General features: G+C 50.8%; 1 protein-coding gene across 1 annotated transcript in view; it reads left to right on the forward strand.

Annotated features, from left to right (window-relative positions):
- The first annotated feature begins 7,552 nt into the window (after window positions 1-7,552).
- The window catches only part of Adap1 (ArfGAP with dual PH domains 1), a 65,958-nt gene continuing 57,043 nt past the window's right edge, over window positions 7,553-16,467 (forward strand). The window contains exon 1 of the mRNA XM_045143071.1: window positions 7,553-7,634. Coding sequence (XP_044999006.1) covers window positions 7,553-7,634 — 82 coding nt within the window. The remainder of the gene's footprint in view (window positions 7,635-16,467) is intronic.

A 16,467-nucleotide genomic window follows, 5' to 3' on the forward strand; every position in this document is an offset into this window, starting at 1 on the left:
GAATTCTTATGTTTGATCTTTTAATAGTGTCCTGAATATCTTGAAATTCCTATTCATACTTTCCTATTAGTTTGTCTTTCTTTTTGTTGGACTGTATTAGATCTGCCACCTGGTCTTCTAGTTTAGATATTCTGTCCTCTCCTTCATCCATTCTACTGGTGAGATTTTCTACAGAGTTTTTTTTTTTTTAAATGTTATGAAGAATTTGTTGCTTTTTTTAAAAAATTTTTTATTTATTTATTTGAGAGCGACAGACACAGAGAGAAAGACAGATAGAGGGAGAGAGAGAGAATGGGCGCGCCAGGGCTTCCAGCCTCTGCAAACGAACTCCAGACGCGTGCGCCCCCTTGTGCATCTGGCTAATGTGGGACCTGGGGAACTGAGCCTCGAACCGGGGTTCTTAGGCTTCACAGGCAAGCACTTAACCGCTAAGCCATCTCTCCAGCCCTACAGTGTTTTTTATTCCATTGACTCTGTTCTTCATTTCTAGTAATTCTGACTGGGTTTTCTTTATTATTTCTATTTCCTTATTTATGTCTTGTATTGACCTCCTTATTTCATTAAATTGGCTTCTTGTGTCTTCTTTCATTTCTTTGATTTCCTCTTTGATTTCTTTGAACATATTTATAATCATTCTTTTGAAATTTTTCTCAGGCATTTCCTCCAAATCAGTCTCCCTGGAGGTCATTTCTGATGCATTAATACCTTTTGGTGGATTTATATTGCCTTGATGTTGTGTGCTTCTTGTGTTATAATGTACATATTTTATTAGATTAATTTAATGCTGGATTTTCTAATTATCTGCAAGTATTATTAGATGTATCAATCGATCTGATGCTATATATCTTCAGGGTAGGAGCTTAAGGCGCTAGGTGTGGCCCTTAAGACTCTCAGAGTATCTACAAAAGTGACCCTAGATGTTGGGTTTGCCTGCTATGAGAGTGTTCAAGTAGGTTGAGTGGAACCAAATACAGGCATATTCTAAATTTTTTTAATTAATTAATTAATTAATTTGAGAGCGACAGACACAGAGAGAAAGACAGATAGAGGGAGAGAGAGAATGGGCGCGCCAGGGCTTCCAGCCTCTGCAAACGAACTCCAGACGCGTGCGCCCCCTTGTGCATCTGGCTAACGTGGGACCTGGGGAACCGAGCCTCGAACCAGGGTCCTTAGGCTTCACAGGCAAGTGCTTAACCGCTAAGCCATCTCTCCAGCCCATATTCTAAAATTTAACTAAACAATGTACACTTTCAATGAAAAACAGCTCAGAGTATTTATGCAAGAGTAGGTGTTGTGACAACCAGATCCTCTGACAAAGTCACAGTCCCTTAGGATATGTGTTGCCCCACACCCTTCATCCTGTCAACTTGGAGGCTAAGATTTCTGGTCTGTTGAGGGCTCCAAGTCAGCTTGTGACCAAGTGAGACCCTTCCCTAATGAACAATGGAAGAGGAAACAAAGGCACTATAAGTCAGGAAGCAACAAATGACAAGCCCAAAATATAGCTTATTTAAGAATGGCAAATCTGAGCACCCATCAAATTTTTCATATAAATTATCCTGACATGGAAGGTGCAATTAGCCTATATACCAGGCTTATTTAATGGTTACTCAGCTGGTGGGATGGTTTTGGTCTCAGTTTTATGCTGTGCTCCTGCTTGGGCCGCTCTTTGCTGCGCTGTGGGTTCAGGTAGGCTGGCTGGGTCACTGGATCACTGCTCTGGTCACCAGTGCCGGGTGCTGTGAGCTCCCTTCCCCAGGTCTCTGGTGCTTGCTGGCGCTTGAGCTGGCAGTGGGGGAGGGGAGGCTGTGGATCATGGCTCTGGTTCTCCTGCTGGTCCACGTGATCCTCTGCCTCTACCTCAGGAGCTGCTCCTCTGTTGGTCGCTGCGGTTCTCCCTTCATGTTTCTTGAGTTTGCGAGGAGCTCCGATGTGAGTGGAGAGTCTCCTCACCTGGCTTTTCCTGCGGCTCAAGCGAGCCTTAGGGCTGGAGGCGAGCCGCTGCCGGAGCCACTTCTGCTGGCCTGTGCGGGCTCTGGATGCTCTGGATCTCTCCTACTTCTCTGCTGCCGTTGGTAATTTCTTATACACCTCACTTTTTAGTAGAAGACTGTATTTTGCTGTTTTTCTTTTCTTTTTTCTTTTTGGCTTTTTCCCCTTTAGGCTGCTTTGGCGTGGTTCCTATGCAACCATCATACCGTCAGGCCTTCAGTTCTTCAAAGGACCCAGGTTTGATTCCCCAGGACTCATGTAAAGCTAGATGCACAAGGTGGTGCATGCATCTACAGTTTGTTTGCAGTGGCTGAAGGCCCTTGCATGCTCATTCTCTCTCTCTCTCTCAAATCAATAAATAAATGAGGCCAGATGTAGTGGCACACACCTTTAATCCCAGCATTTGGGAGGAAGAGTGCCATGATTTTGAGGCCAGCCTGAGACTGCATAATGAATTTCAGGTCAGCCTGGACTAGAACAAGATCCTGCCTCGAAAAACCAAAAATAAATAAATAAATGATTTTTTTTTTAAAGGACGGTTAAGTAAGCAAAGATGAGACACACACCAGTAATTCAAGCACTTTGGCAGCAAAGACAGAAAGGTGGATGCAAGTTTGAGGATAGCCTAGGCTACTTAGAAAGACTATATCAAAAACAAAGGCTGGTGGGCTGGAGAGATGGCTTAGCGGTTAAGCGCTTGCCTTTGAAGCCTAAGGACCCCAGTTCGAGGTTCGGTTCCCCAGGTCCCACGTTAGCCAGATGCACAAGGGGGCGCACGCATCTGGAGTTTGTTTGCAGAGGCTGGAAGCCCTGGTGTGCCCATTTTTTCTCTCTCCCTCTATCTGTCTTTCTCTCTGTGTCTGTCGCTCTCAAATAAATAAATAATTAATTAAAAAAAAAAAAGGCTGGGGCTGTAGGGATGGCTTAGTAGTTAAGGCTTTTGCCTGCAAAGCCAAAGGATCCAGGTTTGATTCCCCAGGACCCATGTTAGCCATATGCACAAGGTGACGCATGCTTCTGGAGTTTGTTTGCAGTGGCTGGAGGCCCTGGTGCACCCATTCTCTCTCTCTCTCTCTCTCTCTCTCTCTCTCTCTCTCTCTCTTTCTCTCCTCCCCTTTCTCTCTGTCAAATAAATAAATAAATAGCCGGGCATGGTGGCGCACGCCTTTAATCCCAGCACTCGGGAGGCAGAGGTAGGAGGATTGCTGTGAGTTCAAGGCCACCTGAGACTCCATAGTGAATTCCAGGTCAGCCTGGGCTAGAGTGAGACCCTACCTCGAAAAACCAAAAATAAATAAATAAATAAATAACAAAGGCTGGCTGGGTGTGGTGGCGCATGCCTTTAACCCCAGCATTTGGTAGGCAGAGGTAAGAGGATCACCACGAGTTCAAGGCCACCCTGAGACTATATAGTGAATTCCAGGTCAGCCTTGGCTAGATTGAAACCCTACCTTGAGGAAAAAAGAAAAAAAGAAAGAAAAAGAAAGAAAAAGAAAAGAAACAGTGGGGGAAAAAAAGAGGCTGGGGTTGGAGAGAAGGTTTAGTGGTGAAAGTGCTTGCTTGCAAAGCCAAAGGACCCAGGTTTGATTCCCCTGGACCCATGTAATCCAGATGCACAAGGTGGTGCAAGCATCTGGAGTTCATTTGCAGAGGCTAGAAGCCCTGGTGCACCCGTTATCTCCTTCTCTCTGTGTCTTTCTCACAAATAGATAAATAAATAAATTTTTTTTTAAAGGCTGGGGAAATGGCTTCCTGGTTAGAGGGACTTGCTTTGCAAGCCCACCAACCAGCATTCAGATCCCCAGCACCCATGTAAAACCAGACACAAAGCTGTATGTGTGTCTACAATTCCAACACTCCCACAAGAGTGGAAAGCAGAGCCAGGAGGTGGGCTGGCCTTCCCAATGGCAAAACAAACAACAATCAAAAAAAAAAAAAATGGTGGGGATGTGAGGGCGATCTGGCTGTGATATCAGTCACCCCATTGGTCACCAGGGTTGACTGGTTGATCTGGCTGGCTAGTGGGTGTTCCCTTCTCTCACTGCTCCATGTGCGTCCCTCCTGAAGCCAGGTTCTTAGTTGGCCAAAGAGGACAATCTTCCCCAAATAGAGGAGGACAGGTCTTCAGCCAAAGGTATAAGACTAGCTGCTTTTCTATGCTTGAACCTCCAAATAAACCCTCAAAAAAAAAAAAAAATGGAAGGAGAGGATCAGCATGTTTACGTTACCCTGTGGCCTACAAATGCAGGCAGTGACACACACACACACACACACACACACACACACACACACACACTGGCTGGGGAGATGTCTCACTGGGTAAAGTGACCTGAATTTGGATCTTCAGCACCCATGTAAATGCCAGCCATGGAAGCACACGCCTGTAATCCCAGCCCTGGGAGGTGGAGACATGAGACTCCCCCAGGGCTTATTGGCACTCGAGAGGCAGAGGTAGGATTACTATGAGTTCGAGGCCACCTTGAGACTAAAGAGTAACTTTCAGGTGAGTCTGAACTAGAGTGAGACCCTACCTCAAAAAAAAAAAAAACAACAAAAAAAAAACACTAAGGTGATCAACACTCGGGAGACAAAGGTAGGAGTGCCATGAGTTTGAGGCCACCCTGAACTTACATAGTGAATTCCAGGTCAGCCTGAGCTACAGTGAGACCCTACCTTGAAAAAAAAAAATAAGGTGAGCAGCCAGGTGTGGGTTTGCACACTTTTCATTCCAGCACTCAGGAGGCAGAGGTAGGAGGATTTGCTTTGAGTTCCAGCCACCCTGAGACTACATAGTGAATTCTAGGTCAGCCTGGAGACTCTACCTCGGGGGAAAAAGAAATAAAAATAAAAAAGTAAGCTGGGTGTGGTGGCACATGTCTCTAATCTCAGCACAAGGGAAGCAGAGGTAGGAGGATTGCTGTGAGTTCCAGGCCATCCTGAGACTACATAGTGAATTCCAGGTCAGCCTGGACAAGAGAGAGACCTTACCTTGAAAAAAAAAAACACAATAAAATAAAATATGGTAGAGAATGACTGAAGAAGACACCTGATATCAACCTTTGGTCACTGCACACACACATGTGAACCCGTATACACACACACAGAAAGAAACAACACAATCTCTCTTTTGTTTTTCTGAGGTAGGGTCTTACTCTAGCCCAGGTTTACCTGGAATTCATTATGTAGTTTCAGGCTGGCCTCCAACTCACAGCAATCCTCCTACCTCTGCCTCCCGAGTGCATACACCATCACGCCCATCTTAACACAAACTTACTTTCTATTCCTTTCTTTTCTTTTCTTTCTTTGGTTTTTCAAGGCAGAATCTTGCTCTAGCCCAGGCTGACCTGGAATTCACTATGTAGTCTCCGGGTGGCCTGGAACTCATGAGATCCTCCTACCTCTGCCTCCCGAGTGCTGGGATTAAAGACATGCACCACCACGCCGGGCTTGCAAACTTTCTTAATATCTGGTGAGAGGCATTAACATCAGTCTGCCTTCCTAAATGACACTGTCAAGCTAGTTATGTGCCATGCCTGGCAGAAGGCCCAGAGGTGGAAATCGCACTTGTCTCTACCGGAAAAGGCTCCTTTGTGATGCAGGAGAAAGATGTGTGACCAAGTAAAGGTGCCTTAGGCCTCCTGACCTCAGAAATATGTAATGGAGCAGGTCCTGCGTTCTACCTGCGGGTGGCAAGGCAAATTCCTCAAGAGGACGGGGAGTGTGAGGAGGCTGATGATGCTGGTGGACAATGGGTCACAGTCTCAGTGCAGGGATGTCTGGCGATATCTGTCAGCATGACAAATGTCCATGCCATTGAACTCACCAGTTCCAGATGTGAGTTCCCCCAAAACCCTCACAGAGATGACATACAAAGACAGGCACCACAGCATGGAACACGTGCAGCAAAATTGATCCCCTCAGGGCTGGAAAGATGCTCAGTGGCTAAGGAGCTTGCCTGCAATGCCTAAGGACCCAGGCTTGATGCCCCAGGACCCACTTAAAGCTAGATGCACAAGGTGGTGCATGCATCTCCAGTTCGTTCACAGTGAATGAAGGCCCTGGTGTGCCCGTTCTGTCCTTTCCCCCACCCTCTCTTCTTGCAAATAAATAAATAAAATACTACTACTACTACTACTACTACAGCAACAAAAGGTCTCCTCAGCACTAGGAAGCAAGAGAAAAGATGATGAGGAAGGAGCTGGGGTCGCATTCGTCTAACTTCCTCCCACCAGGTCCTGCCTCTTGAAGGTTCCAGCACTTCACTTCCCTATAGCACCACCCCGCCTTTAACCCCACGGCCTTAGGACATGCTTCAGACCCAAATCATAGCACACCCAATGCCCGCCCCTCCCTCAATAGTAGGCCTGCAGGAATAAGGGACTCTGGATGTTTACAAAGGGGTTAACTGTGCTGGATTTGGTAGTGCGCGCCTTGGATCCCAGCATTTGGGATGCAGAAGTAAAGGATCGCTGTGAGCTGGAGGCCAGCCCGAGACTACATAGCAACTATTCCAGGTCCGCTTGGGCTAAAGCGAGACCCCACCTCGCAAATTAAAACTAATAATGGGCTGGAGAGATGGCTTAGCAGTTAAGGCGCTTGCCTGCGAAGCCAAAGGACCCAGGCTCGATTCCCCAGTGCCCACGGAAGCTAGATGCACAAGGGGTGCTTGCATCTGGAGTTCGTTTGCAGTGGCTAGAGGCCCTGGCGTGCCCATTCTCTCTCTCTCTCTCTCTCTCTCTCTGTTTGCAAATAAGTGAATATAAAATTAGAAAAACAATAATAAAAGGGAAGGGCTAACTGATTGTCTAAAATTCCCAGGGAAAGGGTTTCGGTTTTCAGCCACTGTTTCCATTTATTTATGAGACCAGTATTGCATTCATAATTGAAGGAGAAATGGAATTTGAAAAGCTGCAGGGCTGAGCAGAGGAGAGGACGCCCAGCTCTGACACGGAGGCCCACGTCACCTTCTTGCCTGGGAACTCAAGAGTGCCAGGTGAGGAGGGATGTGGGGACTGCACACGGTGTTGGGGTGGAGCCCCCTCCAATCCTTTCGGTCACTGGAGTTAGTCTTCCCTCAGGCAAGGATGGCACGAGCCACCCATGCCCCAGCTCCTACAAGCACGGGCACAGCCCGAGCGTAGCTGGTGCAGCTAGAGCCCTCGGGGGCCGTGTTCCCTGCGGCCCCTCCCAGGAGGCCGTGACTCACTGAGGTCCCACCTACAGGTCCCCGGGGCAGGTGGACTCGGGGAGGACCGGGCGGACTTGGGTGGGAACCGGGGGAGCGGGCGCAGGAGTCCGCTCCCGGCCCGCGCCACTGGGGGCCGCCCGCGGGCTGCGCTGGCCCGAGCGCGCCGTGCGTTGCGCCCGGGCCCCGCGCGCGCAGCTCCGCGCAGGGCGGCCGCGCGGCGACACTTGCAGCGGCGGCGGGTCCAGAGCGGCAGGAATGCGGAACCGGCGCGCGGGCTGAGCCTCCTGGGATGGCGCCGCGGCGGCGGGTGGCCTGCGCGGGGCCCTAGCGAGCCAGCGCGCTCGGGACGGCGCGTCGGGCGGCACCGCAGCGATGGCCGGGGAGCGGCGCCGGGCGCTGCTGGAGCTGCTGCGGCGGCCGGGGAATGCGCGCTGCGCCGACTGCGGCGCTCCGGGTAGGTACCGGACCCGGACGGATGCTCTGGGCGCGGCCGGGCTCGCCGGCGGCCGGGCGGGCGGGCGCGGTTCGGGAGGATGCGGGCCGGATCCGGGACGGGCGGCGAGGGGCTCCAGGGGCCGGAACGAGCCGCTCGGTCCTGGGCTCGGCCCCGGGCGTGGCCCCCGTGCACCTGCCAGCCGGCCGCGGCGGGCGCATCGGCCCGAGGGCGCCTCCCCGGCTCCCGCCGCCTCCTCCCCTCCCCCGCCGGCTGCGTGTCTCACTGTCACCCGCGGCCGGCCTCTTGCCTTGCGAAACCTCGGGCTTCTCAAAGAAAAGAGGAAATCGTTAGGGCGACTGGCCACAGCCAAAGCCGCCAGCAGGCCCGGGGGTTCTGCCGGGTGTGGAGTTCACCTGGATCTGGCTACCTGGGGTGACGTCATGGCATCCCTAGAGGAGGGGCACCCGCCTGCACTGACTGGAGGATGGTGGCGGCCCCCGTGTGGGGACCGGATGGCTGTGTGCCTTCAGCTTCCTTCACATAGCTTTTCTGGGTAGGTGGCCAGGACTGTGGGGACAGTTGGCTCAGCAGAGACAGACCTCCGTGTATCTGCTGGGCATCCCTTGGACTTTTGCACTCGGTGGCCCCTGGGCTGGGGGACTTCCAGAGTCCAGAGTCCAGTGGGTTAGGACTGACTGTGAAAGGAAGGGCTGAGCTCTCAGACGATCCAGCAGGCTTCTGAGCTGACAGCCCCAGCCAGTCTGGTCTTCATCCCAGCAGAGCAAATTGGGAGGGGCCTGCAGAACGCACCAGGATCCAGAGGTGCCCACTGTGAGCCCCTCCGAACAAGCCTAACTCGCTCTGGATGGCAGAGTGTCCTGGGCACTCCGCTGGCTCCTTGAGATGCAGGATGGAGGCTTGCATCTGACACCCTGAAAATAGGACCGTACCGCCAGCTCTCCCTACATCCCCACCTCCGGTCTGGCTGAGAGCTGTCTCTGACAACCTCCGCCTGAGAATCCGGTAGTCAACAACAGTGTGGCCTGGACAGGCCAGCCCAGCACCCTGGTACCCCTTGAGAGGAGGCCGAGTTATTCCTGCCATTGGCCTCCCGAGGTGGGATCAGGGCCCTGCCAGTGGCGCAGTGGGGTGGTGGCACCCTGGCGCTGCGCGGTTCCCTTGGCAGCTGGGCCAGCTCAGCGGAGGCTCCCCACCTCCTTCTCCCAGGCCTGCACTGGCACTTGCTTAGGAAAGCTCGTTGTGCAGAGGATCCGGGTAGGGTAGGGTGATGGGATGGTTGGCCCCCCGGGCTCAGCTTAGGGCCTGAGCCCCGGTGGAGGGGAGCTGGCTTGTCCCCATCCCCTTTGGCTACCCTGCCCAGGATCAACTTCTCTGTACACAAAGCCACTCTCTAGCTATTCTTGGTAGAAAAGGGGGGTGCTCCCTCCACCCTCCCCACTAGTGAAAGTTCCTGCTGGCCCCTCAGTCCCAAGCCAGTGGCTCTGGGCCAAGCCACTGGGCTTCAGAATTGCTCTATAACATACACAGTGAAGCAAGGAAAATATGGGGTATGCTTCCATTTTACAGCCAGGGAAACTGAGGCCTGACACCTTGGGCTGTCTTAGATGTCTCCACAGCAGACCAGGTTTCTTTCTTTAAAAAAAAAATTGTTTTTAATTTATTTTAGAGAGAGAGAGAGAGAGATAGAATGGGCACACCAAGTCCTCCAGCCTCTGCAAAGAAACTCCAGATACATGCACTACCTTGTGCATCTGGCTTACATGGATCCTAAGGAATCAAACCTGGGTCCTCTGGCTTTGGAGGCGAGCTCCTTAACCGCTGAGCCGTCACTCCAGCCCCAAACCAGGTTTCTTTGTGCTTAGCGTCAGCCACCCATACTGTCTGTGCCAACCTGCCATGTTGGCCTCATGCCAGCTCTGATCACACACGTGCCACCTGTCTCATGATCCTTGCAGCATACCCATGCGGGCACGGCGTTGGCCTGACCAAGTTCCGTCTGCTGTGGGATGCTGCTGATTGGGTCTCCTTTTCCGTGGTGGCCTGGGGGCAATGGGGAGCCCCTCTGGCCTCGATGGGTTGATGATGGACAGTATATCCACGTACCATGTGGTTGGGCTCGTGGCTGCTCTTCCTGACCACGCCAAGTGGAGTCAGGGAGCCTGAGAGGGAGTGTCTCGTGACATCCATTATGGCAGGCCCGGGCCACCTCTGACCGCCAGACCCGGGGCCTTTGGGGTAGCCTCTGGCAGCGCCCCCCTGGTTGTGTGAGGTCTGGGAAGGACACAGATTAAGGGTCTCTGCAACACTCCCCCCCCCCATGGAACCTCCTCCCAAGCCCTCATCCCTGTCCACACCTTGAACCTCAAGCCCATCCACCAGAGACACTTTCGAGTTGGGTCGGTCGTGGACGTGGCCCCTGTCCTGTGAGACCCCCGTTAGGGTTCTGTCCTGTGGGATGGAAGGCATGCCCTGTGCATCCCTGAGCTGTTCATGAACGTGTAGTGGTGATGGGTTCTCCCCGTAAGTCTTCTGCCATCAGATTCCCCCTGGCAGGCCTTGAGTTTGGAGCATGGCACATACTTTCCTGGTCCTTTGATGCCTGTCAAACCTGCAACCCCAGGAGTCCCAGCCTTTGGCTCTGGTTGGGAGGGGAAGTTGCAGCTGAGAAATGAGGTGGGTCAGGAACTGTGGGCCATGTCTCAGATCCAGCATGCACGTGGTACTGGGACACAGACTGAGAGAGAACCACCCTGGGCCGAGCCCTGATAGGGGCTGGAGCTTTGGCTGCTAGGCCAGGGGTGGACTCAGCACAGGCTCTTCACTTCACCAGGCAGGTGCTCCACCACCAAACCACACCCCCAGCCCCTCACTGGGGGACTCTAGACAGGAGCTCTACCACTGAGCCACGCCCCCAGCCCTTGTTTTACTCCCCCCACCCCAAGTAGGGGCTTGGTCCAGCCAAGGCAGACCTGGAATTCACTATATAGTCTCAGGGTGGCCTAGGACTCACAGGCAATCCTCCAATTTCTGTCTCCTGAATGCTGGATTTAAAGGCATACCACCACACCTGGCTTCTTTTTTCTTTGTTTTAATTTTTATTTATTTATTTGAGAGCGACAGACACAGAGAGAAAGACAGATAGAGGGAGAGAGAGAGAATGGGCGCGCCAGGGCTTCCAGCCTCTGCAAACGAACTCCAGACGCATGCGCCCCCTTGTGCATCTGGCTAACGTGGGACCTGGGGAACTGAGCCTCGAACCGGGGTCCTTAGGCTTCACAGGCAAGTGCTTAACCGCTAAGCCATCTCTCCAGCCCACCTGGCTTCTTTTTTAAAAAACTTTATTTTATTTTATTTGTTTGAGAGAGAAGAGAAAGACAGATAGAGAAAATGGGCACATCAGGGCCTCCAGCCACTGCACATGAACTCCAGACACATGCACCACCTTGTGCATCTGGCTTACATGGGTCCTGGGGAATTGACCCTGAGTCCTTTGGCTTTGCAGGGAAGCACCTTAACCACTAAGCCATGTCTCCAGCCCCCCTTTTTTTTCCTTTAATTTTTTATTAACATTTTTCATGATTATAAAAAAAAATCCCATGGTAATACCCTCCCTCCCCCTCCACACTTTCCCCTTTGACACTAAGCCATGTCTCCAGCCCCCCCTGTTTTTTTCCTTTTTAAAAATATCTTTTATTTATTTATTTGAGAGAGAGGGACAGAATGGGCACACCAGGGCCTCCAGTCACTGCAAACGAACTCCAGATGCATGTGCCACCTTGTGCATTTGATTATGTGAGTACTGAGGAATTGAACCTGGGTCCCTTGGCTTTGTAGGCAAACACCTTAACCACTAAGCCATCACTCCAGCCCTTTTTTTTCTTTTTGTTATCATTGCAATTAGCTTCCCCCCCAACCCCTAAGGTAGGATCTTACTGTAGCTCAGGCTGACCTGGAATTCACTATATAGTCTCAGGGTGGCCTTGAACTCATGGTGATCCTCCTACCTATGCTTCCTGAGTTCTGGGATTAAAGACATGTGCCACCATGCCCAGCTTCAATTAACTTTATTTAAAAAATATTTATTTATTTGAGAGAGAGAGGCATATGTAGATAGAGAATGGGCACACCAGGGCCTTTAGCCACTGCAAATGAACTCCAGACACATGTGCCACTTTGTGTATCCCGCTTCATGGGTATTGGGGAATTGAACCTGGGTCCTTAGGCTTCACAGGCAAATGCCTTAACTGCCAAGCCATCTCTCCAGCCCCTGCAATTTTTTTTTCTCAATTTTTATTAACATTTTCCATGATTATAAAAAATATCCCATGGTAATACCCTTCCTCCCCCCACTTTCCCCTTTGAAATTCCATTCTCCATCATATCTCCTCCCCATCACAATCAGTCTCTCTTTTATTTTGATGTCATGATCTTTTCCTCCTCTTATGATGGTCTTGTGTAGGTAGTGTCAGGCGCTGTGAAGTCATGGATATCCAGGCCATTTTATGTCTGGAGGGAGCACATTGTAAGGAGTCCTGCCCTTCCTTTGGCTCTTACATTCTTTCCGCCACCTCTTCTGCATTAGATCCTGAGCCTTGTAAGGTGTGATCAAGATGTTACTCATTACTCCACTCACTTCTTTCCAGCACTATGATACCTTCTGAGTCATCCCAAAGTCACTGCCATCTGAAAAGAGAAGATTTTCTACCCAAAGTGAGAGTAGCATTAATATAAGGGTATAAATATTAAGAGAAGTGCTTACTGGGCAGTTTGATAAGCATAGTATTTACATTTTTCCAGACATCAGCAGATGTTACACCCCCAGGGCTCATGACTACCCCTGTTTTAAGTTTTCAGTATCAGGGATGTGTTTCCCCCCATGGAGCGGGCCTCCAGTCCAATTGGAGGGCAGTTGGTTTCCACCATGACGGACATGCCACAATTGCACCCATTGGCTCATTTGGCCTGGCTGGCCAATTATAAGGCTTGCAGTGTCCACTGTTGAGTATCTTCACTGGTGGTATCTCTTTCTCACATTGAACTACATGTAGAATGGCTTCTTCCAGCTTTCTGTCAGCTGGTCTACATGGAGGAGGTTATCAGCTCAGTTCCAGCAGGATTTCTCAGTGGCCTTGCAGCCCAAGTATGTGGAGTCTTCAGCAATAGGGTCTTACCATCAATTCCTGGTGGGAAACCAAGGGCCTCAGCAATGGCCTATAATGTTTTGGGGGCAGCAGGGACCTCCCTGGCCAACAACTCACTGGAGGTATCCCATCCCTGGCACTGAAAATTTTCTAACAATGATCTATGGCTCCTGAGTGTTCCATTGTCCCAAACCGGAGGATTCCATATGATTTATTTGCATGCTCTTAGATTTTGATTAGCCCTCCCTCCACCTTTCCTTTACTCAATCTCTTCCCCTGACCTCATTGTGCTTTTTTTTTTTTTTTTTTTTTGAGGCAGGGTCTCATTCTAGGCCAGGCTGACCTGGAACTCACTATGTAGTCTCAGGGTGGCCTTGAACTCACAGTGATCCTTCTAAAGGCATGTACCACCACACCTGGCCCCCTGGTTGTCTGAGGTAGGGTCTCACTCTAGCTGAGGCTGACTTGGAATTCACTCTGTAGTTTCAGAGTGGCCTCGAACTCATGGTGATCCTCCTACCTCTGCCTCTCGAGTGCTGGGATTAAAGGTGTGTGCCACCATGCCTGGCTATTTGTTAATATTTGTATTTATTTACAAGCAGAGAGGGGGGAAGAAATGGGTGTTCTCGGGCCTCTAACCACAACAAATGAACTCCATACGCATGCACCACTTTGTGCATCTGGCTTGACATGGGTGCTGGGGAATTGGACCCAGGCTGTCAGGCTTTGCAAATAAATGCCTTTAACTGCTAGACCATCTCTCCAGTCCTATCTATGTCTCTTTTTAATATTTATTTACTTTTTTGCAAGCAGAGAGATGCAGACACACAGAGAGAAACAGCGGTGGAGGGGGCAGTGTTTATGGGCGTGCCAGGGCCTCTACCACTGCAGGTGAACTCCAGACGCATGTGCCCCTTGCTCATGTGGCTTAATGAGTACTGGAGAACAGAACCCAGGTCATTATGCTTTAAGGGCTTCACCACTCACCGAGCCATCTCTCCAGCGTCTTGTTTCTTTATTTTTATTTCAATTAATGATTTATTTTTAAAAACATTTATTTGAGAGAAAGAAAGAGGCTGAGAGAGAATGGGCACGCCAGGGCCTCCAACCACTGCAAATGAACTCCAGACGCATGCCCCACCAAGTACATCTGGCTTACATGGGACCTGGAGAATCGAACCTGGGTCTTTAGGCTTCACAGGCAAGCACCTTAACAGCTAAGTCATCTCTCCAGCCTCCCTCCCCCCGCCAATTTCTTGTGTGTATGTGTGTGCGTGCGCATATGCCACATAAGGAGATCAGAGGACAATCTTTGGGTGTAGATCCTCTCCTTCCACCTGGTTTGGGGCAGAGTTTTTGTTGTTGTTGTCATTGGGAAGACCAGACTTGCTGGCCTGCCTCTGCCACCCATTGTCATGGGCCCCTGGGGTTACAGATGCTTGTGCCACTTTTGCATTTGGCCTTTCATGAGTGCTGGGGATTCGGACTGCAGGCAGAAATTCCAGTCAGCACGCTTGGAGAGCAAGCGCTGTTAACTACTGAGCCATCTTCCCTGTCCCACTTTTTTTTAATTAAAAAAAATTATTTATGAGAGGGAGAAGATGGGAGGGGAGGGAGAGGAAGAAGGAGAAGCAGGGAGAGGCAGAGAGAGAGAATGGGTGCACCAGGGCCTCCAGCCACTGCAAATGAACTCCAAGTACACCTGCACGTGCCACCTTGTGCAGCTGGCTTACATGGGTCCTGGGGAATCGAACCTGGGTCCTTAGACTATAACACAGTTTTGTTGTTGTTGTTATTTCTTGTTTTTCAGGGTAGGGTCTCACTTTAGCTCAGACTGACCTGGAATTCACTATGTAGTCTCAGTGTGGCCACAAACTCACAGTGATCCTTCTACCTCTGCCTCCTAAATACTGGGATTAAAGGATTTTGCCAGGCTGGAGAGATGGCTTAGCGGTTAAGCGCTTGCCTGTGAAGCCTAAGGACCCCGGTTCGAGGCTCGGTTCCCCAGGTCCCACGTTAGCCAGATGCACAAGGGGGCGCACGCGTCTGGAGTTCGTTTGCAGAGGCTGGAAGCCCTGGCGCGCCCATTCTCTCTCTCTCCCTCTATCTGTCTTTCTCTCTGTGTCTGTCGCTCTCAAAGAAATAAATAAATTAATTAATTAAAAAAAAATAAAGGATTTTGCCACCACACCTGGCTCACTGGGCTCTTTTTAGATTTTTTATCTTTTTGCTTTTGGGAGGTAGGGCCTCACTCTAGTCCAGGCTGACCTGGAATTCACAATGTAGTCTCAGGGTGGCCTCGAACTCACAGCGATCCTCCTGCCTCTGCCTCCCAAGTGCTGGAATTAAAGGCATGTGCCGCCACACCCAGCTATTTATTGTTATTTTAACAAAAGTATTTTTGTTTACTTATTTGCAAGCAGAGAGAAATAGAAAGAAGAGAGAGACAGACCACATGGGTGTGCCAGGGCCTCTAGTCACTGCGAACGAACTCCAGATGCATCTGCATCTCTTTGTGCATCTGGCTGTACATGGGTACTGGGGAATCAAGCCCATGTCCTTAGCTTTTGCTGACAGACACCTTAACTGCTGAGCCATCCCTCCAGCTCTCCCCCTTTAAAAACATCTTTATTCATTTATATTTTTATTTGTGGGGTGGGGCACACCAGGGCTTTTTGCTGCTGCAGATGAACATCAGACACTGGCACCACTTTTGGTCTCTGTCTTACATAGGTAGGTTGGGAATTGAACCTGGGGTAGCAGGATTTACAAGCAAATGCCTCTAATTGGTGAGCCATCCCCTGGGCTCTTTTTTGGAGGGGTAGAGGAAGTTTCCAGTGAGTGCTGATATATGGTTCTGAGGTCTCCACCTGCAGGGAAGACATTTGAGGGCTCCCTGGGGGTCACGGTGGGCACCGTTCTGAGCAATTACACATACCACAGGTTCCATGGGGACCAGAACCTGGCCAGGGAAGTTGTGCTCTGAGTGAGGAGAAATACACCTTGTGGGAGTGCAAAGACCTTTACTCCAGGTACGGGGCCATGGCAGCTGGTAGCACCTGAACATGCACCCCAAGTTCTGCAGGCAGTCAAGGCTCTGTGGGCTGAAGAAGCCAGGGAGCTGGTGCGTGCAGAGCCGGATGGGCAGGCGAGGCTGGAGGCCCATGCAGAGCCTCGCAACTGCTGCAGGGCCTGACTTTACCCTGGGCTGGTGGGAGCAGGCCCAGCTGTTGGATGTGTCACAGAGCGTCTGGCTGATACCGCAGACAGGGCACTACAGCACTGGTATTTTTGTGTGTTTTTTAATTTTTGTGTGTATTTTAATTAAAAAAAATTATTTATGAGAGAGAGAAGATGGGAGGGGAGGGAGAGGAAGAAGGAGAAGCAGGGAGAGGCAGAGAGAGAGAATGGGTGCACCAGGGACTCCAGCTACTACAAATGAACTCCAGGTACACATGCACATGCCACCTTGTACATCTGGCTTACATGGGTCCTGGGGAATCAAACCTGGGTCCTTAGACTATAACACAGTTTAGAAGAAGACGGGCGTGATGGTGCTCACTGAGGAAGAGAAGGGTGCTGGGGAGGCTGAGGCAGAGGGACTGCCATGAGTATGAGGTAAGTCTGGGCTATAGAATAAGCCTTTGTCTTTAACACACACACACGCACGCGCGTGCGCACGTGGCTGG

This window comes from Jaculus jaculus, chromosome 2 (genome assembly GCF_020740685.1).
Source record: "Jaculus jaculus isolate mJacJac1 chromosome 2, mJacJac1.mat.Y.cur, whole genome shotgun sequence".
Taxonomy (NCBI): Eukaryota; Metazoa; Chordata; class Mammalia; order Rodentia; family Dipodidae; genus Jaculus; species Jaculus jaculus.